This window comes from Gallinula chloropus (assembly GCF_964237585.1).
Source record: "Gallinula chloropus genome assembly, chromosome: 8".
In the NCBI taxonomy this organism is placed as follows: domain Eukaryota; kingdom Metazoa; phylum Chordata; class Aves; order Gruiformes; family Rallidae; genus Gallinula; species Gallinula chloropus.
This window is the reverse complement of record NC_140093.1, coordinates 18,134,024-18,161,579: the sequence shown is the minus strand read 5'-3', so window position 1 is coordinate 18,161,579 and position 27,556 is coordinate 18,134,024. Positions and strand designations below refer to the sequence as shown.

At 49.6% G+C, this 27,556-nt stretch overlaps 1 protein-coding gene across 1 annotated transcript in view; it reads right to left on the bottom strand.

Moving 5' to 3' along the window:
- PLD1 (phospholipase D1) overlaps positions 1 to 27,256 on the bottom strand; it is a 60,559-nt gene extending 33,303 nt beyond the window's left edge. The window contains exons 1-8 of the mRNA XM_084267653.1: positions 27,198 to 27,256; positions 11,311 to 11,490; positions 10,697 to 10,842; positions 10,300 to 10,445; positions 9,297 to 9,405; positions 7,890 to 7,955; positions 1,272 to 1,330; positions 656 to 748 (exon numbers count right to left, since the gene is read on the bottom strand). Of these exons, the coding sequence (XP_084123779.1) occupies positions 656 to 748; positions 1,272 to 1,330; positions 7,890 to 7,955; positions 9,297 to 9,405; positions 10,300 to 10,445; positions 10,697 to 10,842; positions 11,311 to 11,458 (767 nt within the window). The 5' untranslated portion in view covers positions 11,459 to 11,490; positions 27,198 to 27,256. The remainder of the gene's footprint in view (positions 1 to 655; positions 749 to 1,271; positions 1,331 to 7,889; positions 7,956 to 9,296; positions 9,406 to 10,299; positions 10,446 to 10,696; positions 10,843 to 11,310; positions 11,491 to 27,197) is intronic.
- Between the last annotated feature and the right edge of the window lie 300 nt (positions 27,257 to 27,556).

Here is a 27,556-nt window from a genome sequence, read left to right as displayed (position 1 = left end):
TTTTCAAATGGAAAGATTTGCCCGGGAAAAGCAAGCTCCAGGAAATACCCCTTGCATTTTTTGGATGCCAGCTGGGAGCACTGACTCCCCTGCAGCATGGGCCTCCCCACGCTGCACCAAGATCTCACACCAAGGGATAGGGACGGTGAATTAAGCCTGCCAGCAGCGGGAAGGGATGTGGAAACAGTGTGACTTGGGAATGCTCCCATGAAACACAGCCCTCCAGCCATGTGCAGTAATAAGGAAGAGGTGGTGTATTTAATTCCAAGGCTAATTGCACCAAACAGAGCTCCTAAGTGCTGCGGGTCACATCCAGTGTAATTCAGCTCCAAAGCAGCACTGATAATGTTTTGATGTTTTTGTAAACTGGGGAAGAGAAGCCCAGAAAACCAGACTGCTATCTGGCAGGGACAGTGTCACCAGCCTGGAGCAACACATCCCTTCTACGAGCTCCAAAGCAGAAGGAAAAACCCCACCATCACAAGAGGGTGAGGGGGCATAGGCTACTGATCCTTTCCAGCTAAAAATCCATGGCTTTTGTATAAAAGGAAGGATCTCCCCTGCAGGCTTTTAGGGACACAAAGGCAAATGAGGATGATTGTATGCGTGCCCAAGGAGCACAGAGCATCACCACCTTCGCCCGCCCCAGCAGTACCTTTTGGACCATCGGTAGCACATCCTTCCTTGGCCACAGCAGTTCAGGCCGGGTATGCGATGGCCCCCGGAGCGCTTCATGATCAACCCTTCTCTGCAAGGACAGAAACAGGGTCAGGATGGGCAGCACAGCTCTCTCAGAGGTACAGGATCTCAGAGGGAGGATGCCTGCTGAAACCCCAGCCCCTGTTCCACAGGGATAGCTCTTGGTGCCTCCAGCTGTGACCGAGCAGTCTCTGTGCCACTGCCATGGAAGCCAGAAAAGGGTCAAAAATAACCCCACAAAAGGAAGTCATGCAGATTTAAGAAATGCAGGGCACCTTGTTTCACAGCATGAAAACAAGCAGGTCAACACACTGCAGGGAAGGAAGGGGAGAAACACCATGAGCCAACCCATGAGCCACAGCCTGTGTCTTCACTAAGTGTCCTGCTCCCAAAACAGTTTCCCAAAGTTGTAGCATTTCTGTCTGAACATCAGGAACTTTTTCTATCCAGATGGCAAGTGACTCCCCCGTCAGTTATTTACAAGAAAGAAAAACAATGAATTTGAACACTATTTATTTATAAGCCCCATTCCTGGTGAACTGTAACTCCCAAAGACACAGCTCAGAACTTACATGCCTTTCGGTCCCAGGTCATGGATGAATGACAGCTGGCTTACCCCAATGAACTCCATCTGGGGAAAGAGAAAAAGATTCCTCCGTTTTTCATACTCTGAAATCCACAAGCTACTTTGCTTCAGTGAAGCATCATAAAGACAGACCCTACAGAAGATCCTGAGCAGGAGTTATGCACCACTGCTTAAGCATCTTCAAGAAGACAAAGAGAAATAGTTGGTTGGGTTTACTTTAAATGTCTTTGGGGAACACATTTCAGGCAACCAAGAAAATCTAGATCAAGGTTATCACAGGGACCCACCAGTATCCTTCACTCTGGATCGGCTGAAACAAGGACTCAAGTTTGACATTCAGGCAGGCTGCCCGAATCCTCTCCTTCCTCCAGTGAGCCTCACAGAAAGGCTGGGAAGGGAACAAACATACACCTGCATGCCTGGGAGAGCCCAGTTCCCTTCCAGCCTCTTACCCATAGATACACATCACATGGGGGTTCAGCCCCTCAGTCCCTGAGCATCCTCCAAAACCATCACAGCAAGTCATTCCTAATCAATGCTGCACACACCACTGTGTTCTCTGGCCCCAGAAGCCAAAAACACACAGCAATGCCATGGAGGAACAAGAGGAGAGCGAGGTGAAGCACACTCTCCCTGACTTCTCTGTCACTCAGCAGGGACCAGGGTCAGTCCCAACTGAGCTCCACAGAAAGCACAGGCTGGGAAACCCACATGCTGCACTTTGGGGCTTAACATCGGATCTCCAACTTGAGCAACCTGCTCCTCATGGGTCTTCCCTCCTCAGCAGGGACTGCAGAGGAACCTAACGACAAGCAAAGCCGGTGAGAAAGCACAGCACGATTACGTTCACTTCTAAAAATAGGATGTCAGGAGAATTTGACTGGGCAGGCTTTTCTTGGCACAGTGGGACATTCCTGACAGTCTGCTGGTTGTTAGGCCTGAGCCTCATGAACAGTGAGCGATGTCTCCTCCAGACATCCCATGTGGGATGGGGACAAGCAGGAGCAGCTCTGTGAAGGAGCTGCCTTGCATGGCAGAGGCCCACCTGCACCCGTTTCATTTCTCATGGCATAAAACTGCCCACGTGTAGGAAGGTGCTCAGGGCAGGGTGAGGACAAGAGCTGCTCTCCCCTCTGGCCAGGCAACAAGCCAGAGGGAACCTCTCTCTCGCCACATGCTTTGTCACCAAGGCCTGCTGGGACCGAAGCCCAGAACTCAGCCCACAGTCCAGACCGCAGTCAGGACGTGAGACAGCCTGAGGGCCTGCTTCAGGCCATGCCCAGCCACCGCCCACAGCAGTTCAGGTGCCAGCACCCCAGGAAGGGCTGTCCTCTGAGGTGGCCACTGTCACCGGCTGTTCAGCAAACCAACCTCAGGGCTCCCATCAGTAAAGTCTGATTTTGCACAGCAATTACCTGGGGGGACCCCCCAAGTCTCATAGGTATTTTTGATAACTAAGTCTAACAAAGAGTTTTGGTAAATTTGGGGCAAAATTCTATCTTGCAGTTATGGTGAGGCCAGCCCAGGCTCCCTTCCCAACACCACCATTTGTACCCCACAGAAGCAGCAGGACGACAAAAGAACCTTCTTCCTTGAGGATTTTACCTCATGCCCGGCTGCTCCTGTGACCTTCCCAAACTTCTCACATCAAAAAGATGATGAAGAACAAAAAGACCTGTTGTTCTCCTCTGAGTAGCGCAAGGACACGCAGTAACCTCTTTTCAGCAGAAGTAAGTTTAATGCCCTCATTTTTAGGTGATTTTAGCCTGGTTTTAGAAAGTAGCTGGAACATGTTGTTCCATGCTTTCACTAACAATCTTGCTATCACTGCTCTCACAACACATTCTGGACAAACACCAGTGCTGACCTACGAATGTCTCAGCTGTTTCAGCAGTGACACTCCAAGTGGGATGAGGAGCATCTGAAAACCCAGTGTATCCTGCAAGCTGTTATCAGAGGTGCCAAGCAAAGTCTCAGGCCAGTTCTTTGCCCTAGATCCCTTTTTAATTTCTTCAGAAAACTGCTGGCATTCCCCATCAGACAAATCTGAACCCTGGCTCTCTCACACTGGGCACATACAAAAAAAGGCAGGCCAGTGTCAAAACCCTTTGAAAATGTTGGCTGCGAGCAGAAAGGTGGTGGTGGCTTGAGGAGCACTGCATGCAGAGAAATAATTGCCCTAAAAAAAGCAAGAAGAAAAACCAGGAGGAAAAATTACTTGCAGAAACAGGACTGGTACTGCAAAGAAAATAAAGACACATCGTCTGGCAGTGCAGCAACCTGCTCTTCAGCCAAGGAGCCTTTGAAACTGCAAGAATGGTAGCAGAAGCCCATCCAGCACGTTGATCAAACACTGCCAATTAGGAGCACCAGTTTGCTAAAACCACTTAAACAAATTCCACTGGTTAGAAGGAAAATTCCTCAGTGCAGTGGAAAAATATCTGATGGAATGATTGATGATGATGATTATTGCTGTGTTAGCTATTTTTACTGTCACAGTGCCTCCCATCCGAGGTGCTCACCATCGACAGAAGGAGGGAGAGGAGAGCACAGAGCAGCGAGGCTCAGGCTCTGCTTTCATCTCCTTCACATCGGCATTCCTGCACTGCCCAGCTGCCTCCTCAGGGAGCCGGCATCCCGCTCCGGTTTCAGAGCGGAATATTTCAAGTATGATACAGGGGCCTAGAGAACGCAGTTTCAATGACATTGTTGTAGCAATGAAAAGAAAGCAAGCAACCCCACCCCAACAAATGAACCACCACCAAAAAAAAAACCCAACCCCACAGAGACTGGAGCGATCAGCTGTGGAAAGATGAGCTAGGGAAGGTGGAGAGCCAGCTGCAAGGTGAACAAGCCACAGGTTTAAACCATCTTGTGCCAGCAATGCTGAGCACGCATGATTTACGTAAGCAGAAAATTTCACAGAGCATCCGTGTTGCAGAAGGCATCCAGCAGCTCCACACTGTGTTTTCCTTTCGACTCTGGCTTTTAATTCAGTGGGTTAAAAAAAAACAACAACCCAAAACCAAACATAAGGAGTTGATCAGCAGCTGTGGCCAGCAATAAAATCACATTGCACCACTCTTCAGAATAATACTGTTCAGCAGAAGATGCCAGCTACTTCTAACACACACACAAAATGGTTTATACTAAGCATAAATTAAATAAACATGCTAAAGTTCAAGTTCTATAACTAAAAATACTGAAGAGTTGGGTGGGGACCTTTGCAACGGCCTGCAGATCCAAGTGCCATATCAGAGGCGGAACAGCAGCTCCTCTCACATATCTGAGCTGTTCCTACGTTGTGCTGCTTCCACTTCAGATGAGGTTCTTACACTCACTCACTATGTTAGACACATGCACTCTGGTTCTACCAAATCTTACTGTTCATTTTGCTTAGGCATCTTTCAGCTACTGCAGCTCATCCAAATCAGATACAAAGGTCCAATTAATAGAATTTTTATATTGAATACAGTCAAAAGCCCAATGGCCCTGTTCCCAGATGGTTTTGGGCTATGTTCCCCCAATCTCCATTGCCCAGGAAAAAAAGTGTAGATAATTAACACACTGAGATTCCCACAATGTTCATTTTAACCGTGATTGTCTTGAGGCACTTCAGCCCAGCAGTAGTATAAAAAGGCTCTGGAAAGGACTAGAAGACATGAGATTTAATCATAAGTTACACAGCCAAAGGGAAAAAAAAAAAACCCAGACTAAGTGAAAGGCTATGAAGTCTGGAGTCTGACCACAAAATACAAGCTACTTGTGAACTCCACACAAAATACTGTTACAATGGATGCTGAGAAGTTAAGGGACACCTGAGGAGGCTGCAAATTTTATCAGCCCAGGCTCCTCAAAGCCAGGGACACTTGGTATATCTATCTACAATGATGCTTCAGCAGGTTCTATCTGTGCAGCCTGCAGGAGCATCACCTAGGCAGGGCAGTGGATGTACAACCGCTGCCATGTCATGTGGTCACCATAGACCTGATCCTCGACCCACTTCAGGTCTGCAAAGCCACTACAAGCTCAATGTGCAGGCTCAACTCTCCCAATGCATGGCACATTCTTGAGGCAGTGTATAAAACCACGATCCTCTCACCAACAAATAATAAACTAATCACAAATAGGAAATGAAGGAAGTAAAAAAGTAAATTAAGTCAACTGTGCAGGTCAGATGTAGAAACATCTCCAAGGAGATGTGACTGACCCAAGTGGGCTCTTTGCAAGGACTGGAAGTCACACAGCCAGCAGGTCATAGCTTGCCATCCCAACCCCATGTCTGACTTGGCAAAGAAATTAAGATTTTGAGTGCATGGACTTGATGAGAGGAACATGCAAGAGTCAAAATGTGCTCAGAGATTGAAGACAGTCACAGCATTTGTCAGTGTCCTGGCAAGAGATTTCTCAGCCATAGAAAGAGCAAAGCCCTCATTTTGTTCTAAAGGACAAACATAGTTCCAAGGGAAATGCCAGAAACGTTCACTTTAGTCTCTGGTTTGAGAATGGTGGGGGTTGTTCTGGTGGTTTTGTTTGGGTTTTTTTTAAAGGAACCACTTTTCTTCTCGCGCTTTCTTCCAGCATCGCCTGCGGGACCCACTGCACTTAGCAGCGCTGCCACCATTAGCAAAGTCCTCACTGAACGTCTCACTGCGGCCAAATCCAGTGAGAGTCAACAATAAACTGAGAATTTATGTGCTAAGTGACATCTGGCTCCGGGGGCTGGGGACAGAAGGGCAATTCAGTTGCAGGAGGGGAGCACCCCACAGCTGTCCAGGCACGGCAGGACCGCTTGTCTCCTCACCCGGCCCCCACCGCGGCAGCCTGCCTCGAGCCACAGCCTGGTCACAAAGATCACCCATGTTCTTACAGGAGAAGAAATCCTCCAAAATATCTGGGAAAAAAGCAACGCCTGCCTAGAGTGACAAGATGGGTTTGCACTGTAAAATAACTCTCCCCCGCTTTGCATATGCTACTGATCAAAATTGCCAAGTTATCCCAATCTTGCCTTTAGAACAAAAGATGACTGTTTTCCACACGCAGACTAACACAGCTCTGGGTTTAAGCTCCTCAGCCTGTCCCCAAAGGAGCACTTTAACAAAGCCTCTCTCAGCCCCACAGAGGATTCTTTGGTTTGCAACCCAAAGAATGTTGACGAACCCAAAGCACGCCATCCAATACCGGATCATGGAATTATGTAGGTTGGAAAAGACTCTTAAGATCATCAAGTCCAACTGTTAACCCAGCACTGCCAAGTCCGCCACTAAACCACATCCTCAAGCACCACATCTTCACGTCTGTTAAATACCTCCAGGGATGGGGGCTCCTCCACTTCCCTGGGCAGCCTCTTCCAGCACTTGACAACCCTTTTGGTCAAGAAATTTTCCCTGACACCTAAACCCTGCCTAGTGCAACCTGAGGCTGTTTCTTCTCATCGCTTGTTACTTGGGAGAAGAGACCAGCACCCACCAGGCTAAAATCTCCTTTCAGGTACTTGTAGACAGTCTCCGCAAGGCTCCTTTTCTCCACTTCCCCCTCTGCTGCTCCTCATAAGACTTGTGCTCTAGACCTGGAGCACTTTGTCCCATGTAACATGTGATGCTCGACACACCAACCTCTGCAACAGGAACACATGCTGCTTTTGGGCATTACATCCAGCTACAAGCTGCCCAACATCTCTATACCACTGAAATCCTGCAAAAGCGCAGAATTCCTACCAAAGAACAACAAAGAACAACAACAAAAGTCAAAGAGAAGCACTGGCTGCTGCAGATACCCTAAGTTTAGTCTACATTTTTGCCTTGTTCATAAACCAAGTGTTCCCACTTATCACCTCTTGCTCAGAAATGTCACTAAGCTCTGCGCCTACTCAATGCACACATCAAGGTTTGCTGGTAATACAAAAGATGAAGTAACACAGTCATTGTGCAGCCAAAAAAAAAGGGAAAATAAATTACCATCCCAGGGAGATGTTACAGCTGCAGCTGACAGGTGAGGACTGTTGAAGAAACTCGTAAGAATGGCTTTCAAAGGAAATATTTTTGCTTAAAATAGGTCTGAAGTTGGATTTGACATCTCATTTGGAAATGAGATGTTCATACCAACCTGGGATATGAGCCAACTGGAGATAAGCCATCTCCCCTTGGAAGTGCCAAAGACCTGCAGAGGTCATCACTCACACAAACTCACTGAAGAACAGGAACCTGAGAGAAACCTGCACCCAGGGCCACACGTGCACCCCAGACTGAAAGGGTGTGACTTGGACTCTGATTGTTTAAGTATTTAAAACTTCAATGTCTCATCTTAAGCACTGCCCAGAATTAGGTGGAAACCCACCACATCATACACGTACAATCAGCTTTCTAGATTGGCCTGCCTTGAGGAGGTTATCACTGGGTTATAATGGTGGCCCTCCAAGAGCCAGCCACCAATTCTCTTTGGTTTTAGTCATATGACATCCATGCTGGCAAAATCAGCTAAGGCAAAACACTCACAAAACATCTCTAAAAACATTCCTTATGTAAGCTGCATGTCTTCTTCCATTCAACATTTGGGAAGTGATTATTCTTTAGGCATTTACTTAAGCAAACTGATTTCTACTCACTGTTCCATGGTAGTTCCTGTACATCGGCATTTTCAGGATCTTTGTCAAGTAGTCTTCCAGCTGTTTCTACAATTAAAACATTGAAACTTCAGGTAAATTGCAGGAATTCTCAAGAAAAAGAAAACTGCTATCCAACTGTCTGGCATTAGGTAGCAATCAAGACATCAGACACGCTTCCCAGCTTGAGTGGATAAATACATGATTATCTGCTCACTGCTCATTATTAGCTGCTCAAGATTATAGCTCAGCAGCATAAACAGTTCGATCGCAGGCTGTTTGCTGTTCACAGATCTGTGTTTGTACTTGCCATCAGCAGGCCTGTTGCTTGGCACTGTCATTTTAGAGGTCGACTTCCTTGACAGAACCCAAGTTTCAGAACAATTTTAAATACCCAAATCAGCTCCTGCTGTTTCTGACCCACACGAATTGGCTCCATGAGAAAATGCAGCCTCAGATGCAACCAAAAGGGTGGGTTCATGAGGTGAAGAGCATAGTGAGCACAGCCACAGGGAGGGCAGTGGCCATGCCACCAGTGGCTGGAGAGCCTGGGCCCCCCAGACAGGAAGATGGTGGGGTGTGGGGGGAAGAGAAGGAGCCATTTACAGGAGAAAGAAATGCATCCCACTGGTGAAAGCTGCGGGATTCCTACCAGGAAACCAAGGAGGGTGGAAAAAATGGATCTACAAAACATTTTTCTTCTTCTTTTAAACCAACATGTCTCTCCTGAAACTTCCCGCACAGCGGGGAAGCCGTGCACAGCAGGGCGGGTTATCTGCACTGCACAGCCGTGAGACGTGACCCTGTGAGACTCGAGACTTCAAGGGTAAGAACGATAAGCACAGGGTGAGCGAACACAGAGGGTTGATGGTTTTTGTTGTTTCTTTTGGGGTTTTTTGGGGTGGTTGGTTGAGTTTGATTTTCTTTTTGCAAACAGCAAAAGCTGCAATGAAGAGGTAGGAAGACATCCACCCTCTTCATAGAAGGGCCCATCTGTTAACATCTGATGAAGTTACACAGAACACGTGTCCCTCGGCTAAAATTACCCACTTCAGCATCAAGAGTCTGACTGTCATCTCCTCTTTCGGGAGGGGGGACAGGACTGAAATCTCTCAGATTTTGATGGCTGCGGGGCTGCCTCCATCACGCAACTTGACCCTGAGAACAGCTTCTTCTATCTTTAAATCAGAGCAGGTGGGAGGAGGGGAACCGCCACTCCAGGCATCACCGTCTGCCTCAACCACAGAGAAAAACCACAGTATGAACCCCGGACTTTTTCAAAGCCTGAGTTTGTTAAGCAAAAGACTTTAACAGTAATAAAACAAGAGCTTTGATAGTGTGCAAGCAACCTGCCTAGCATCTCTGCAGCTCAGAAGCCCTGCTCATCCCCAGAGCATCCCTCCAGCTTACCCTCCTGCTTGAGAAGTGCTCTTCCCGCACTGTGCTCTCAGAGGTGTGTGGTAGACTCGGCATCTGCCTCGGTTCTCCCCTTTTGATGGATTGTCTTCTCACCGTGTGACTGGAAGGAAAAACAACCCAAGCCCTGATGTCAAATCTAAGTGCTGGGTGTGCATGCCTCCATACATAACCACCCGTCTGCGATGCTTTTGTTTTTCCCATCTAAACTCTTAAAAACTGAGAGCTGGGTGGGCAGGAAAGCAAAACACCCAGGAAGCGTGGATTCGTTTAGAAGAAGTCAGTATGCTCCAACTGGCTCAGGAACAAAAATACAATGCAAACATGAGAGTCTGATTTTTCAGGGTCTCCTTTTACCCTTTTAACAGAAGGGAGCCTAAACCCTCTTTCCAGAGCATTATGTTCCCCCAGCCCTTACCCCCTCCTGTAATTTCACCTTTTCCTATAACCTCTTCCCACACCAGGATGCTCTTGCTGACCCACACCATGTGGTGTGGTATGTTATGTAGGCTTGAGGTAAAGAACTGTTTTGGTATAAACATTAAGAAATAGCTACTTAACTACATAGTACGCATTCACTAGATTAGGGTGCTGAGTGCCTAAGTGCCCAGGGCTGACCACCCATGATGGGAACCCCCACACCTCACACATCCAGCCCCTGCCAGCAAAAAGCTGCAGAGCACCAATGGTTTTGGTTAACATTAGCATAACCCTTCCCCAGGTTCAAGGCAAATTCAGCTCAAAAACTGATGTCCTGGGACCCAATGCACTTTCTGGGTTAGCAGAAAGATGCTTGCACCGCCAAGGTTATAGCTGCTAACAGGTAGAGATTAAATATTTTCATTATAGCAGCTAAATGTTTATAGAGACTAAATTCTTCTGCCCTCTCCTCCGCCTAGCAGAGTGAACAGAATTGGTGAAGCCAAACCAATATGCTATTAGAAAAGATGATGACGTCTTCCCAAAGCCCACCCCATCTGCAGGGCTGCACACTCACCTCCTGGTAGGGATAGGGATGCGCACAAAGGCTTTGTATCTCAGCAGCTCCCTGTGAAACTCCTGGAAGTGCTTGAACTTCCTTTTCACGTGCCATGTGAACTCTCCGTGGGTCAGTTCAATGGTGTAAACATTGGGGCTCGGTACCTACGCAGGAGAACACCACCACAAGGGCTAAAGCTTTGAAAGAAGTTAGATTTCCATCTAAAGAGCCCTCATTTGATTTTACTTGAGGAGCATTCTGTCTCACGATTTCTTGTTCTCCTTTGTTAGGTTTTATGAACAGACAGAAAACCTCTTCTTCCTCAGCCCAAGAACAAGCATGTGCAAAAGTAACCCACCAGCAGTATTTTATGACAGTTCCACGGAAATTAAATGAAATTTCTGGAAGTTCTGACCTTCTTTGTGGAAGTAAAGCGTTCAACTTCCAACACACGCACTCGAACAGGACATCCCGTGAGGTACGTCTGCGTGCCCGGCTCTTTGAACCCGCGGGTGTGATAGATGGCAGAGAAGGGAATGCACACTGCAAGGACCACAAACCCTGTTAGCTCAACAGCCTTGTTACCATCAACTTGCAATACTTTAACAGAGGAGCAACTCATTATAGCTGCTACAATGCATTGTTTGAGCCTGGAACCACCATGGTGGTGGTTCAGTCACGTTTCCTGGATGTGTTTAACAGACAGGTAGATGAGCCACCGAGGGATATGGTTTAGCATAAGACAGGAATGGTTGGACTCGATGATCTTAAAGGTCTTTTCCAACCTTGTGATTCTATAATTCCACTAAAATATACTGGGTTTTATTTAAGACAGCTTAAAGAGAAGCTTTCACAGAAGGGACTGACTTAAAGAGCTCAAGTGCTAAGAGTAATAAGCCTCCTTGTCCTAAAACAGGGTGAAAGGTTGGGCTTGGTAAAACCACTGAGGTTGTACCTTATTTTTCAACAGATTATCTATCAGCTATTAAATTCAGGGGTGAAAAACTAAGGGGATGAACTCACCGGCACCTTTTGGGTCATTTAGCACCTCCGCGTCAACCTCCTCCCCCTCGAAGTGGAGCTCCCTGGTGTCCAGGCTCTCAATGATGTTGCTCATGTCTGCAGCGATTTTCTTCAGCGTCAATGTAGCTGCATGGCTTTCATCTCTCAGCGACATCTCAAGGACCCCCGTGCCGGAGCCACGGGGGGCTGAGGAGAAGGAAGGAGCAGGGTTGTCATCACCCTACCCATGACACCCAAGCACAGCAGGGCTGAAGGGTACCTCCAGCACCGCGTGGCCCCCTCTGCCCTCCTTTTATCCCAACTACCACCCTACACACCCAGAGCAATCACCCAGCCCTGCAGCTACACCAAACCACTGCCCAGAGTGGTGAGAACAGCAGGAAAGCAAAGGCAGCTTCAGGCTACAGGAGAAAACCACCCCCGACACCAGTGACTGTGGGACTTGCACACTCTGTTTGCACTTTAAAATGGAAAAAAAGAAAAAAAAAAATCAATAATATTTCACTTCCTGGCTACAAAAACCCACAGGGGATTGATTGTTGCTCAGGAGAACCTTCACACACCCATTCCAAAGGGAAAGCCAGGGAAGCTTCTGCATCCGCTCACCTGGTCACCTCAGCTGGCTCCCTCATAACAACGATGGACCCGAAAAAGCACAAACCACGCTATGTCTGGCCAAATCCTTGACTTAATTCCCAGGCCAGGTTGCACAGAGGAAAAGCTCACTCAGGAAAATCAATAGGTGTTTTTGTTGAGCGTTCTTCCTTTGATTGAACTAGCGATACCAGCTCCTGGCATTATTAAGGTTTCCTCTGTTTCTAAGCACCTTACACAATCGCCTGTGGTATCTGCACACCTCACACTCTCCCACGGCTCCATCCTCTCAGCAGGATCAAGAGTCACAGCCATGAGGGCTCCCGTCCATGGAGCAGAGCAGGGGCACCCCAACACCCACAGAAAGCCTGGAAGCAACATGGGTGGATCCTGCAGCTCATCCTTATCCATCCAACAATCCCCCACAGGGAATTTGCACCCCTTACACAGCACCTGGGGCCACAGGGGACCGTCCCACCATCCCTTCGCAACAGGCTACAGCAGGAAGCCAGCATGGGGAAGGCTGCTGCCTGCTCTGGGCAACTGGGCAGTGGCAGTTGGAGATGTTTGGGTACTGATGACTACAACGCTTCCCACTTCCATCCCCACCCACACCACAAGCCTGAGTCAGGGCAGAAACAGGGAAGGAAGGATAAAAATTTTAAAATAAATAACTAAAATAAGCCCACATTCAAGATGTGAGGTATGTCCACTAACACCAACCCGAACTTTCAGCGCTTGTATTTGCAAACCTTCTTCCTTCCTCCTCCTCCCTCTCCTCCTGGCTCTGCAACTGCCCACAGAGCTGCAGACCCAGCTGCTGGTCCCTGCACACAGCCAAGCTCCAGCTCCTGGGCATCTATATGTTATAAAGTCTCTTCAATCTTTGCTCTGCTTTGCAATAAACATCACAGCTCCACAGCTACGCTGAAAAAACACGGACAGACCAGCAACGTTTTCCAGGAGCCAATACAAGGACAGCCATTTAGGGCCACGGAAGCTCTTATACTGTGTGAAAGAATGAGTTTTTAAACAAAACAAAACAAACAAACAAAAAAAAAAAACCAAAAAAAAAGAGAGAGAGAAAAAAGCACAACTTTCTGCTGTTAAATTCTGCAAGGAACACTGAGCAATTATCCCTGAGCGAGCTCCATAGAAAGAGCTGGATATGCTGTAATTGGGAAATAATTTAGCATTTTAATAATTCGTGTGTTTAGCTGCTTTTGAAAGAATGTTCTTTATTATCATTCCCCCTTGAAACAAGTACAGGATTTTTATTACCACATAAGGCTGATGCCACGTAAGCCCCAAACCATGTTAAAATCACTTGACTTCAGGATTAAAAAAAAAAAAAAAAAATCCATTTGCACTCAGATTAAGGAAAAAACTGGGTCAGTCTCTTCTCTTGTACCCAAGCACATGTAGGATTGTGTGGAAGTGAGGGCTTCCAGGGCCTTGTTGGCTCTGCCACCTTCCATCGGTGGCTGGGAATGCCACCACCACACCAAAGGCATTAGGACCAGACGGGAGTATGTCACCATCCAAATAACTCACATGCAAACCTAGACATTTATGATACCCCCAGGTACCTTGGCTGCCAGGGAGGGCAATTAGACACAGGCTTCAAGTGTTGTTTTTTCTCCCTAGGAAGCAGGCATGAATAAAGAAACAAACAGCATTCCTGAGAAGGAGCCTGTGCTCTCAGGCTTTCTGGAACAACCCTGGGGGTGGCAGGGGAGAGCAAGGAGCTGCCCCATACCAGGCAGCAGCGTTGCCCCACTCTGCACCAATGCAGGTGGTTCCTAAAATCCTCTTTTATTTCCTGCCTGCCCCATCCACACAAAGAATTTCTTTGGTCATCTTTAGCTGCAAGAGTAGAGGATATAAAGCAGCATCTTGCTTTGTATTTCTTCTGTCTGTACCCCCAGCTGGAAACAAAGCACAGTTTGGGTATTTATTTTATTTAGCCTGAAGAGATGCTCTCACTTTGTGGAAAATTAATGCACTTTTCAAAAGCAGAGGTTTGCATGGTCAAGGAGAAGACAAGTCCAAACACACACTGTACATGCTGTGCCAGCAATTACACTTGAAGGAAACCAGCAGACAAATACCACATCGACAGGGCTGGAGGAAGAGCACGAGGACCGGAGCCAACATGGAAAGGATGTGCATCCTCCCTCCTCCTCCTCCTCCTCCTCCTCCTCCTCCCCTCCCTGCCGTGCCGGGTACAGCCGGGCTCCGTTTGTCAGATTAACTCACCCAGTCGGTTAATGGATAAACAATTAACCAGTGTGTGCCATGATTATTTGCTAAGGACCACAGACGGGCTGCAGAACTCAGGAATTTATCTATTCTGTGGAAACTAAAGCTGTTTCCACAGCTAGCATGGACAAATCCCAGGACAGGGCAGTGTCCAAATGCAGTTGGACCCAAGCCAGTCCCAGCAGCACGATTCCCCTTGCCCAGATTAGAGCCAGATTATGAGCTCGAGGCACAAAACATGACTCGCCTGTGGAGCCCCACTGACCCAGGCATCATCGAACCCAGCCCGGCACAGGGAGGGCAGCCTGGGGGTCAGCTGGAAAGACAAGGACAAACCACATCCAGATAAAAGCTTCTGCAAATTGCTTTATACGGTCCTGCTCGGTCAGAGCTATTTAACCTCTTGGCCAGAGCTCACCACGTGGACTCTGCATTCCCAGAGGGAAGCTGAGGAATGTGTCCGGGTTAATCTGCAACAGCGCGGTGTGAACACGTGCCAAGCACGGCTCTCCGGGACTCAGGAAGGGCTGCAGCAAGGCAGCCCTGGCTTGTAAAACTGGCTGGTATCGTCAGCTTTGCAGGCTGCAGTTATGTGAAGGACACAGAGAGCTCCAACGATACGGGCAGGCTGCAGAAGGGTGGAGATGGTATGATGAAACTTGTTAGAAACCAGTGCTCTGTCTCAGTATTTGGCTGTTGCCACCCAGGATAGAAAACAGGTAGTGGCTTGTTAAAGGGGGGTGAGGGGGAAAGAAAGGGGAAAAAAACAGACAAAAAAGGACTGGGGGGGTTCAGGGGGTCAGGAACTAGCAACCTGAGCAAAGGCAAAACTGTGCTGAGAAGCACCAAGAGGGCTGCTGCCAGCATGCTGGGAAGGAAGGCAGGGTGCAGGAGATGGGAAGAGTCGGACCTAAAGCTCTTCGCCGGTGGGAACTCAGCATCAGGCCTGAGAGGAGGGACCTGAGGGAACAGGGCCACAGTTACCATGTGAGCGGGATGGCCAGGTTTCAAAGAGATCAGGGAGAAAACCCCCATCTGATGGCAAAGGCAGGGGACTGTCCAAGAGACTGTCCTGAGGGTCAGGGTTTGCAAGGTCAGGCTGCCCTCACTGACCTTCCCAGGGCAGGGTGGGAGGAACAGCAGCCCAGCAACATCCCCCCCCCCCCCCCCCATCCTCCAAAGACCCCCAGAACCCAAACCTGCTGCCTGGGCAGCTGAGAGCTGGCACAGCAACCCACACAGTGAGAGGGGAAAGGCAGCATTCCCACCGGGCCTGGCCAAAGCAGCAAGGAGGAAACACTGACGAAAAACAATCAGTGGGAAAGAAAAGAGCCAACAAACAAGGGAAAAGGGAGATGGTAAAAAAACTGAAAAAGGGGGGAAAAAAAAATACTTGGTGACTGCACCAAGAATCAACCAGAGGCCTCTATAACTATAAGTATTACAGGCAAATATATTAATCCCCAAGTCCCCATGAATGTTTTAGAAAGCCTGACCTCGATCCTGCAGCTTTGCAAGCCTGATTTCTCTTTGTGTTATTTGCCATTTTGGTTACGTTTTAACCCCAGGTCATAGGACAATGTCAGCCATTGCTACAGGAACAGCACCTTGCCACCGGGTGTGCCCGACTGGAAAAGAATGGCTTTGCTTTAAAGGCAGGAACTGCGTATTTTAGTAAATATTCATGAACAGTTTGGTGTTTTGGAGACATTCAAGCCCTGATGGGAAAATGAATGCAGGTGATAACAGCACCAACTACCATAGATTTGGCCAGCCCAAGTTTATTCTGACACGTCGCAGCAGATCTGCAACAAGCTCAGATAATCACTGCTCCTGAACAAGGGTACGATGTTGACAAGCACCTCACAGAGCTATGAAACCAATAAAGCTTTCATTTGGGAACGAAGGGGATGAAGGAAGAGAAAATACATCCAGTAAACCCAGGCATTTCCTGCTAACACCTCCCAGGGTTTGCTGCTCTACACCAACTCCCATCCCCAGAGCGAGAAACACTCTAATCCCTGAAAACTATCCTCATCCCAGTTCTCACGACATCTCCCCCCCAGCACAGTGACCTTTTGGCAAGGGCTGTGACAAGCGACCTCTGTTCCCATACTTGGGTTTGTCCCGCCGGCAGTGCTGGTGGTGGGAGCCACGCAAGCCTCCCTGACTTCACAGAGGAAAAAACAGACAGGCTCAGGCTAACACAAGGCAATAAGATAGGCTTATTAAAAGGAAAAAAAACCTCAAACAACCCAAACCAAGGCCCAAAAGATGAGCCATGAATTTCCTGTCTCCTGCTGCTGCCAGGAGCCTGGATGCCATACCGACACTAGGAGCCCAGACAAGATGCCAAGGAAATCCTACGCGCGATGCCCTCATCAGATGTTTGGCCTGCCCGATGGTGATGAAGCTTTTCCACGTAAATATTTCCCCAATTCCTCAAATTTTAAACCTAAAATTAGCTCTGGACCAGTTGTTCATGGAGAAATACCCTCAGCTGACAAGAGCCCCTTTTGAGGAATGATTTGCATCTGCCCAGAGAAGCCAGGCTTGTCACCAGCCCCAGACATACAGCCTGGCACACCTTCCTTCCGCAGTCCTTGGCAGGCATCAGACCTCCACCGAGCAGCCAGGAGACATTCCCCAGGCTCAGGGTGCCCAGCAACACCTGCAAAGAGTGGCTTTATATTTTCTTTTTCCATCCCAGGAAAGCCACAAACTCGTACTGAGCAAGAGAGACCTGCACTGATTTTATTTGTCAGTATACTCTCTCACGCTGATCAGAGTCCAAGGGGTCTGTAGATCACAGGGAGCACATCACATTCCCTAAGTATGAATTTAAAGAGACAGGGGAGGGTGTTCAAAAATGCTGAGCAATGACTTAACCCTGCTCTGCAGTTCAGTATGACGTGGCAACCATTCAGGCAGAGGAGCCAGGGGCCAGATTGGCACATGGAGACGTGAAGTCTGCCCTTCTGGATGCTCATACGGCAGGGGCAGCACAAGAGGATCAGGGTTTATTTTTTAAGACACACCAAATGAGCCCTGAATAAGGACCAGAGTGTTGAGTCCACCCTGGGAAGATCTGGAGCTGGAAAAGAACCAAAGTACGAATCCAAATCAACAGTAAACATGTTCAGACACGACCCTGACTTAACCTTATCTTTGGCCAATCTTGATAAAATCAAAATATTTTAAAACCCTTTCCAAACCAATTATTCTCACAAAGCTCTCACATCTAATAGCAAAACCTCTAAAAGCAGATGCCAATTAGTGCTTCCCACTTTAACGACTGCAGCACAGCTCCCTGGGTCTGCTTTATTGATTTCCACAGTCCCTTCAACGTGAGCCTTACTGCTGAGCCACCGGGAAAAGCTGAGCCACGGGGATCCACACAGCCTGTTTGCTGCAGGGGAGGAGATGGTCCGAGACAAGGATTACTGGGAAATACCAGGTACATCTGTGGAAGTCCCACACCTGAACTGGGGCAGAGCCCCTTGCTGCCACAGCAGCCATCCCACAGCTAGGGAAAAAAAGGCAACACAAAAAGCAGGCAGGTCAAGGGAAACGATGAGGTAGGCACTGGTCACCACAGCGGGCAGCGCAGTTGTTATGTGGTGACTAACCCAGTGCTGGTGTCAGAAACCCCCGTGCTCCGTTTTGCCCAAGGACCAGCCCCAGCGTCAGGCGCTTCCCAAGGACTCATTTTACTTGCTTTACAGAACAATAAAACAAACATCCACAGAGGAGCAGTGGCTGCTGACCTCACACCGACATGCGGGATGCTCTGGCTCAGCCCAGTATGGGGCTCCCACTCCCCGCTGCCCATTGACACACCCCAAACACAGCTCCCCACTCCCTGCACTGTCACAGGAAGCGCAGCCTGCTCGAGGGAAGCCAATCATTAGGTGTTTATCAGTGATTAATACCGGCCCTCCACATCACTGTGTTTTGCGTTCCTCAGGCACAGACCGGAGTGTTTCAGCACAGCAGCTGGACCTCATGCCATGCATCCACTGGTGCTCCACACCTGGATCACCACCAACCCTCCACACTGTGATGAAGTCATGGTACACACTCTGCACCCCAAAGGGCACTGAGTGTAATGCTCCTGAAAGCCAGGACAGGGGATGCCCAAAGCCTCCAGCACCCCGTTATCTACTGCCAGAGGGTGAGGGGACGGGCTTCTAACCACTTTGGGTATCAGCACCACCTCCGCATCCCCAAACCCCGCACAAGAGCACGGCAAGGGGGTCGCAAGCTGAGGGAAATGAGGGGCTGGAAACAGGCACTCAGAGCTCAGGTGTAAAAGCTTTGTATACCAGCCTAAAAGTGAGAAGCTTGCCAGGCCAAAAGTGTAATGCAAAGGACTCTCAGAGAGAGCATCTCCTCCTGGAGTGGAGGAGACAAGGACCATGGCATTACCCCTGGGATGGAAAGCATTGTTGCTGCTCCTAAACATAGCTGCACATGTCATAGAAATACAGGACATACTTTCATGATCTCAACGTATAGATGTCTAGGCGACTGATGTGCTATACATCACTCGGTGCTATTCTGGTACGGTGCCACGTCTGCTCCAGTGACCGCCACCTGCCAAGCCGTGTTTCCGCAGGGAATTTCAGTGGCCCAGAGCTGAGTGGGGTCCCTGGAAGGCAGCCCGTCCCACAGCAGCATTAGATCAACACAAACACTTCCAGATCTTCACATAGCTCCCACCAGCCAAGCTAAACCCAGGGTTTAAAGCCTGCTCTATCCCAAGGCAGAGTGCGCAGGTACAAGGCAGGAGGTCACTGGCCTGGCTCCAGCTGTGACCCGGCTGCTTATTGCCAAGTTTCCATCAAGCAGGATCATGGCTTTGCTTTCCTCCTCCTCACTAACTTTCTGTCGACCCTTTATGTGAGTTCCTCAAACGACAGATTTCTGCGAGTGTCACGGCAACAGGGAGTAGCAGATTAGACCAGGGACTTTTACTGCTAGCTTACTGCTTTAATAAAACAATAAGCTGTGGGTGTTTTTAATGCAATAATTTTGAAAGCAAAACAAACAAGCAAGCCCTTGGTGTGAGCAGGAGGCCACGATGGAGCAGGAAGGCAGCATCATAGCGCAGCGCACTGAGTGCTCCTCTGCAAGCAGTACACCAGTCCAGCTTCCTCCTGCCCAGGGAGGGGGTCCAAGGCACAGGCTAATCTCCTAGGGCACCCCCATCCCCAAGGGCAGCTGCTACTGGTTGAGCACCACTCGGTTTTGTTGCCTCTTTGCTGCCATTGCACATGCTGACGTGGGGGAGTCCCAGAGTTAACAGCAAGACAGAGGTGAGGGGGGTTGGACCCCATGATCTCTGGAGGTCTCTTCCAACTGCTACCATGCTGTGATTCTGTGAGCTCAGGGGGTACAGGTGATGTCCGCAAGACTCTATGGAGGGCTCTTGGTGGCTTTAGGAATCCGCTCCCACCCCCCCGCCCGGAGACCCTTCCATAGGATCTCCATGTGGGATAAAACCAGCCCTCAAGGACACCAGGTACTGGAGTTACTGAAATGTTGGTTTTCCTACGCCTTGAAGCATTTGATTCATTACAGGAAGTAAGGATGAGCAAACAATCACAGAAGTTCAGTTCTAGTTTCACAAGTCACCCTGGTACCTGCCAAACTACCATCACGCCCAGGCAAACCCAAAGCAAAAAGTGCTCGTTATAAAGAAGTAACTTGCAGGCACAGAACAGCTCCCCTATGTTCCTTGCTTAAATACAACCAAACACCCGCAAACTCACACAAAACAGCTCATTTACACACACTGACAATACTGACAGCTTCCTTAGAACAAAACAGATGCCTTTTTTTTTTTAAATCATTCTCTCTCAAAGGGGTAAAACAAAAAAAAAAGCCTCCATCAAGCAAGCACAGAGGTGTGCTGATGGTGGGGGATGAAAGGTGATGCTCCTATCTGAACTCAAATCAAGCTTCAGCCGCCTCCATTCCTCCCTGCTACCCACACCCCCAGACTCCCAGCACCCTACAAAGCAAGGTGGGTATCTGGACATGCCAGAGATACCCTGCAGCTCTTTCTTGTTTTGTGAAATGAAAATACCACATGGTGTTTTCCATGTGTTCCTAGAAGAAATCAGAGCATGAAGGTTACAAGCTTGATCCTCCAGACCTCCGCTCAAGACAGGAAGCTGCACATAATGAGCTAAAAATTAAATACTGGGTTTTCCCCTCAACTGCCATGACCTTCTGGAGCAGCACTACTCAAAGTAGTGTCTGCAGACAGTCTTATCCGTGTACAGAAAAGGTGTTTGGAAGAGAAATAAAAGGAAACAGCTTTGGGAGGGGATTAAAACCCAACAAACCAACCCTGACCGGGCTCAGACAGCAATTCCCATCCCACCAGTTCTTTCTCTCAGTGAAGAAAACTCCATGTTTGCCATAACTGCTGCCAAAGCTCCGTGGGATCAGGTCTAACCGCAGAAATTTCAAATCCACCCAAAATCTACCGTGAGTCATCGCCTATTCTTTCTTGGTAAGCCTCAACGCTGGGCGGGACCCTTGGAGGGAAGGAAAGGGAAAAAAAAACCTACCAACCCAAAAATCGATTTGCAGGAAACCTCTGTCATGGAAAAATACACTTGAGAACATCTCACGGGGATACAGAAATAGATATTTAGAAAGAGAGGAATGAGAAAGAAAGCATTGCTCTCTGAAACGACTACACAATGCGCTGCCTGCTCTCCAAGTTGTTCCACCAGCCCTTCAGCTGTGAGGGAGAGAGGACAACTAGGCTCCCGAGGAGATCCCAGTGCCCATGGATGCTTCTCACAGCACCTAAGAAAACACCAAATAAGGGAGAATCACGTTCTTCACCCAGAAAAGCCAACTGCATCGTCTAACTGCATTTTACTTGAATTAAAAGAGAAAAAACAAGGGGATATTTTGGGCCTGTGTTACCTCATGTGTGTCACATTCAAGGTTTGATAAGGAATAGAGAGAAAACTTTCACTTTTTTTTTTTAATTAAAGAAAAAACCAAAGCCTCAAGGCTGCCTTTGGCCACAGTGAGGATGTTCTGCCACGGCCACAGCACCCCAGGGTACTCAAAGTGGTGAAAGCATGCAGCTAATTACTCTTGCTGGTTTGCTTTTACCCCAGGGATCCCTGGAGGCTGCAGACAAGAGCCACCCTAACCACGAGGTGCCCCTGATCGGAGCACTGATGTGCATAACCATGTGTACGCACGAGGGGGCTGTGACCTGGGTGGGGAAATAAAGACTGGGGGTGGGGGAGAACAAGAAACGAGGGCTTTGATTAAATACATCCTCCCACGAGTCCAGCTGGTAAAAAGGGAGAAGTTTCTGGGAAGCAGGTTGGTGATGTGCCAACGGCGCAGCAGAGAGGAGCCCCAGGCTGCCCCACTGCCAGACCCTGCCTGGTGGGAAAGGAGCCGTGGAGCGAGATCCCGCAGGGCAAGACACCCAGAAATCCCACCCAGCTGTGAATCACCCGCTTGCACTGGCTGGGACCGAGCCTGTCAGAGTGCTGCTCTGTGTGACATTGTCCGCCTGATACTGCCTTTTGTCCCCGCGCTGGGATGCTCAGCCTGGAGAAGAGCAGTCCCTCTGTGCCCGGAGCACCTTCCCTGGCCGTGGGGAGGGGGCTGTAAACAGCCCCCAGAGCTGGGGAACAGTGCCAAGATCCCCCCATGCCAGCTCTGAAGGAGCCAGGAGAGCACCAGGTCTTTCTCAGTGGGTTTGTGTTCCTTGGCCGAAGAAGCAGCCCTTGCTGACGATGCACACATGCTGTGTGCTTATCCTGCTGGCAGAGACAAACACCTGGGACAGGAACCAGCCCCTCTGACCTGAGGAACACAACCAAGGGAATTACAGTTTCATTATTATTCTTCTGCCCATGAATATTCTGAATATTTGCTGCTGTCAGTACAGCCCGGACAGGTCTCCACACCTAGGGAAAACAACTCTTTTTCGAGTAAATCTACAGACAGGGATGAGGTTTTCCATCCTCTACAGCTCTCCACTCTGCACCCCTCTCTCAGAGGCTTCCCACACTCCCCTCACCAGAGTACCCATGGTGGGCAATGGACAGATGCTCTTTCTCTTCAGCAGAATGCCCACCTCAGCGCTATCCATGCTGCTTGTTTTATGACTGCTTTTCTCCCTGCTTAGTCACCTCCTTAGTCTAGAGGACTGTTTCTTCTTCTATCTGTGCCTTCTCTGCCCGAAAAAGGGGATGGGGCCAGAAGAGACAATGTTATGATGCTGAGACAACAAATGCAAAACCGGCGTTTTCTGAAGCAGAGTTTTATTTGCTGGAGCTCAGTGTGGTCAGCACCGCATCCCCAGAGTGCAAAGGGGAAGTTTTAAGGGAAAATGGTTGCAAGAACACGAACAACCCAAGAGCAGAGAGGCGCAACGTGGCCGCAGCTGGCGTGAGCACCGACTCCGCACAGACAGGCAGGCGCACGCCAAGGAAACGCTGCCGGGTTCATTCACCCGGCCCCACTCTCGGACGTGTTTTCTTGGCAACAAAGCAAGCACATTAGCCCGATAAGATTGCATCTCGAGGTGATTATCTTGATAAAGTCCCACATCTCTTTTTGGCAGTTAGCCCCGATCACACTCTGCATTGCCACCCCGCACACCATGCTCCTTTCTGGCACTCGCTCGGTCCCACTCTCCGACCCCTTTCTAGCAAGTTTTCCCTTGCTGGCATCTATTTCAACTCATGTGAGATGGAGCTGTTCTAAAAATCACAAGTTTTCACTCTCAGAGGCGAAACTCGCCTCCCTGACAGCGTGTGTGGCTTCCTCCCCTCCCCACCGAGGCGGCAGCACGTGCCCGGGGCACGCGGGGAACATGCCTGGCGTGTCCCAGCTCCTTCTGGGGTCCCAGCTCCCCAGCTTGGAAGCAGCAGGCACCAGACAGCTTCTCCCCACGCCAGCAGATGGGCGCCCGGGGGACGTGGCACCCCAGCGCGGGCGAGCTGTCTGACAGACACCAGCCCCGCTCCATTACGTAAAGCCCTGTGTTTGATGGTGTTTATCTGCCGTACGGATGGAGAAAGCACTAAATGCCATCGCAGCGCGTGGGCACCAGGAGCGAGGGATGCGCGGAGCGCTGCGGGCAGCGGCGGTGGCACGCGATGCCGACCCCAGCAAATAAACACTTTCCACTATTATTGCACAGAAAAAACCCCTCTGAATCCTGAAGACACAGAGCATCTACATGTACAATTCATGATCTGCAAATCCATGGGCTTCACTCCTGGGAGCCAAGCTAAGGGTGCACTCCCTGCCCCAAGGACCACGGCTGCCTCCTGCCACCCCGAACAGCCTGTGCCGAGCAGGTGGGGAAGCACCCAGACAAATATTTTGGACACAAAAGTTGGCAAGCAGAGGCTTTTTTCCCCCCACCCCCCTCGCCCCCCAACCTCTCCATCACCCCCTGCTCTCACAGGTGTCTGCACACATGGAGCTGGTACAGACTTCTGGCAGATGTTCACGAGTCCTTAAAATTGAGTGGCAGGGCAGAGCCACCTGGCTAAATAGCTGTTAAAAATTGTGCAGATATATATACAGATTTATATAAACAAGAAAATTAAACTGATACCATAAACATATCAGCTCAGCAGGGCTGAGTGAGGTCTGGCCCTGCACAGCCGGCTGCAAAGAAGCCAGGCTGCGTGCCAGCTGCTCACACATCCCACATCTTGGAGGGCAGAGAAAGCATAGCAAGCACCTCCTGAGTAAGGACTGAAAAATAACCCCCTTATTTATGGCAGAAAAAAAAAAAAAAAAAAAAAGAGTTAAAAAAAAGGCTGACCCAAGTTTTGGGAAGGGAAAGAAAAAGAAAAAGAACCCAACCACAACTCCCATCAGACACATGGCCATGGCCAAACTAATCCTGATCCTCGCAGAAGACTTTCCAGGGTACAGGGCATGTGAGAGCAAGTTAAACACACGTCAATTATCAGCCAGACAATAGGAGGAAAAGGCTTGAAATGTCCGCTCTCACCCTTCTCTGCTAAGGCAAGGTGCTTACTCAACACCCAGAAGAAAAATCAAATTCCTTCCCCAGCTCCACTGTTCACAGATTTGGGGCCAATGCTCCTTCCCACTCAAACTTCTATTGTTGTTATTATTTTGAATGACTTGCAACAAAACAGCTCTTCCGATGTGACATTAAGGAACCACCTGTTTGCAACAAAGGCAGCAGAAGGATGCTTCTCACAACAGAGCACCACGGCTTGCTGCAGCACTCTGGGGCTTCAGAGACTTTCTCCTTTGGCGTGTTCCTTAGGTAGAAGTAGAAGATGAATCTAGAAGCCTGTGTGAACATTAATAACCGGTATCTGCTTTATGATTTCATTTCCAGGGAATAAAACTTATGGCAACACAGGGTAGCTAAGTGCATTCCCCAAACGCTGCTTTCCCAGAAAGATTTGCTTGCTCATTTTAGATCTATCACCAGAGAGGGAATAACTGTACGACCCCAAGTTCAGCCCGTAACTAACAGCTAGAGGAGACACAACTGTACTTCTCTGCGTGGTTTTGGTGGGTTTTTTTTAAGGAAGAGCTCTCAAATCACTGCTCGATCCCACGGTAAACACCAGATCCCTCCTTCACTGCTGACACAGTCTAAAGAGCACATCATAAATTACAGGGGATATCGACGTCAAGTTGGCACAAGCCTTTACACTTCGCTACTGTTAAGAAACGTGGTAAAAACTTCCAGGTGAGGCCTGGGATTTCAGCCTGCTCTGTGAAAGGAGGATTTCACCAGCAAAGATTACCTACCTACGTAATGCTTGCGAGTTCATTTATGCCCATGTGAAACGACACCTTCAGCTGCTTAAAGAAACTGCGGTTTTCATCCCAGCAAACTCTTACTCAGCTGCAAGAGCTCAGGAGACACCTGGCAGCAACAGCCTCTCACAATAAACTGAGCATCGTGGGGTCCTGTCCCAGGAGAAGTCACATCATTAAGTCTTTTCAGCAAGACCTCAGTACTAAATAATCCTGAGAAGGAGGATGTGACGTATCCGGACAACATGAAGTGTGCAAATGGGTATTTAAGTGAGACCCTTCAAAATTCTGTAAGCAGGAATGTTAAATCTTGGCCAAAACAAAGCCAAACCAAAACAAACAGATGTACCTCTCAATAAACTTCCGTTTGACTGGCTAAACTACAGCTTAGAGAAATCTCTGTAAATTGTAATAGGCCTTTCCAGTGTCATCTGGGGTTTTCACCAGCATGTTTTGATAAACTTTGTCCCCCTGTCCCAGGAAGCTCTGGCTAAGCCCTGGGGCTGGTCCCCTCACTGGTGGGGAGGGCAGCACTGCTGCTTATCCCCCAGACAGCTAAACCCTGCATGAAGACAGGTGAGGGGGACATCATGGTAGCACAGGAACTGCATGTCTCCCACTTGTTGCACCCCCAGCTCTGTGGAAGGCCAGGCACACCTTCTCATTGCAAAAACCCCAGACTTTACAGGTTTGGTGCTACCTCGGAGCAGGACAGAAGGAAGGGCCCTGTTCACCTACACACAAGTGCACAAAGGAGGCTGGTGGCTGCCATCCAACATCAGTGCTCAGTGCGATGCTGAGCAGGAATCAAGGATCCCAGCATCCTCAGGCAGCGCTCAGCATCACAGGGTAACACCCTGAAGGGAAGGGATTTTCTGCACATTCACAGTACATACAGTGCAGCCCAAGGACAAGCCAAAAAGGAAGGGGACCTCAGCACCCAAGGGATTAAACTTCTGGCAAAGCCGTCCAGGATTTGACCGTGAGATTCAAGCCACAGGGCTAACGCTCCCCTGAGCATCATGAGAAGGGGTGGCCACAGATTAAGTTCCCCAGTTACCTGCATGCCTCTGGCACGAGCTCAGACAACCAAATGCCAGAGACAGCACAGGAAAGAAAACATGAATTCTTGAGCAATTAAAGACACTCGAAGCAGGGCTCCCACTCCCTGAGCTGCAAACACAGGCAGCTACGAAACACAGCGCTGCTCGCAGACAGAGAGTGTTTGTCCCAGCAGCCATGGGCACACCAGCCGGGCCATGAGACCCCATTACTTGTGATCTTCAACAGAACATCAAACCAGTAGAGCTTTGTCCACACAATTAAACCATCTCCATCCGCCCCCCAAACAGCCACATAGCTCTAATGACTCCAGCCTCAGATTTACCTAAAGGAGGGATGTAGAGACCACATAGACTTGGACACGTAATAGATATTGTTCTGCCCTGTACAGGGAGCCCATATTGGCCCTGACGATGCAGATAAGGTGCTCCTAAAGTCAGTGGATCTGTGCCGGCTCGAATTATGGCTCCGGCCGGCTCCAAAGACATTTTAGGGTTGAAAATTTCCAAAGAGCAGCCTCCTATACCAAGTGCGAGCATCATGCCAAATAAAGAACACCAGCAACAGGCAGAAAAGGCTTTCACAGCCAGGACCTGAGCCAACCGCTCAGCACAAGGCGTGCTGGCAGCCAGTGTGTTGGGAAACTCTCAGGCTTCACCCGTGTCCCACAGCGTGGTGGCGAGGAAGGACCTGTGTCACCAGCCTCGGAGATCCCACCCCAGCACACCTGAGGAGCACCGAGGCTTGCAGCAGATGTAAAGCTACCACAGCCCCGACCCAGACACACCCTCACCAACACCCCCCAGGTTGATTCCAGCCCGATGTAAGGCTTATCAGCCTCGCTGGATCCGACCCACACACGCACACCGAGTACGCCATCCCAAGTATGTGCTGCTGGGCTGACAGGAGCTTCCACCTCCCGCCGGCAAAGTTCGCCGCCCAGCCCCAGCACAGAGTCCGAGCAAGGCATTTACTTGAAAACAACCGCCCTGCCTTTAAGGCTCTGCCTTTTTCTCCTCCGAACCGTCCCAAAACCAGGCTTCCCCTCCCCTCCTTCCCCGCCGGGTCAGCCCGGAGCGCGCATCCACCTCCCCCCGCCAGGAACCCACCCGCTCCGCCAAAAAACAACCCGCAACTCCCGGTCTTTCTCTACCAACCTCTTGCCCCCGTGCAAACGGGTGCCCCATGGCGCTCTCACAACCGGCGAAGCCTTTCCCCAAACGAAGCGGCGACGGCCCCGCAGCCCGGAGGAACCGCCCGCAGGATCCGCCCCGCAGCCCGGCACCGCCCGGCCGGCCCCGGCGCTCCGCTTCAAGCATCCAGGCTGGCTCCCCGAAGGCAGAGCTAAAGCCAGCCCGGCCCACAAGGCACTCCAGCCTATGAGCGCCTGCCCAGCCCAGGGAACCCCTCCCCGCGCGTTAAGGACGACGCGGGGACACGGGCAGGAAGCGCGAAGGGGAAGGGCTGGCTGGCTGCGTGGGGCGCTCCCCCCTCTTTGTACTGGGCGCTGCTTATC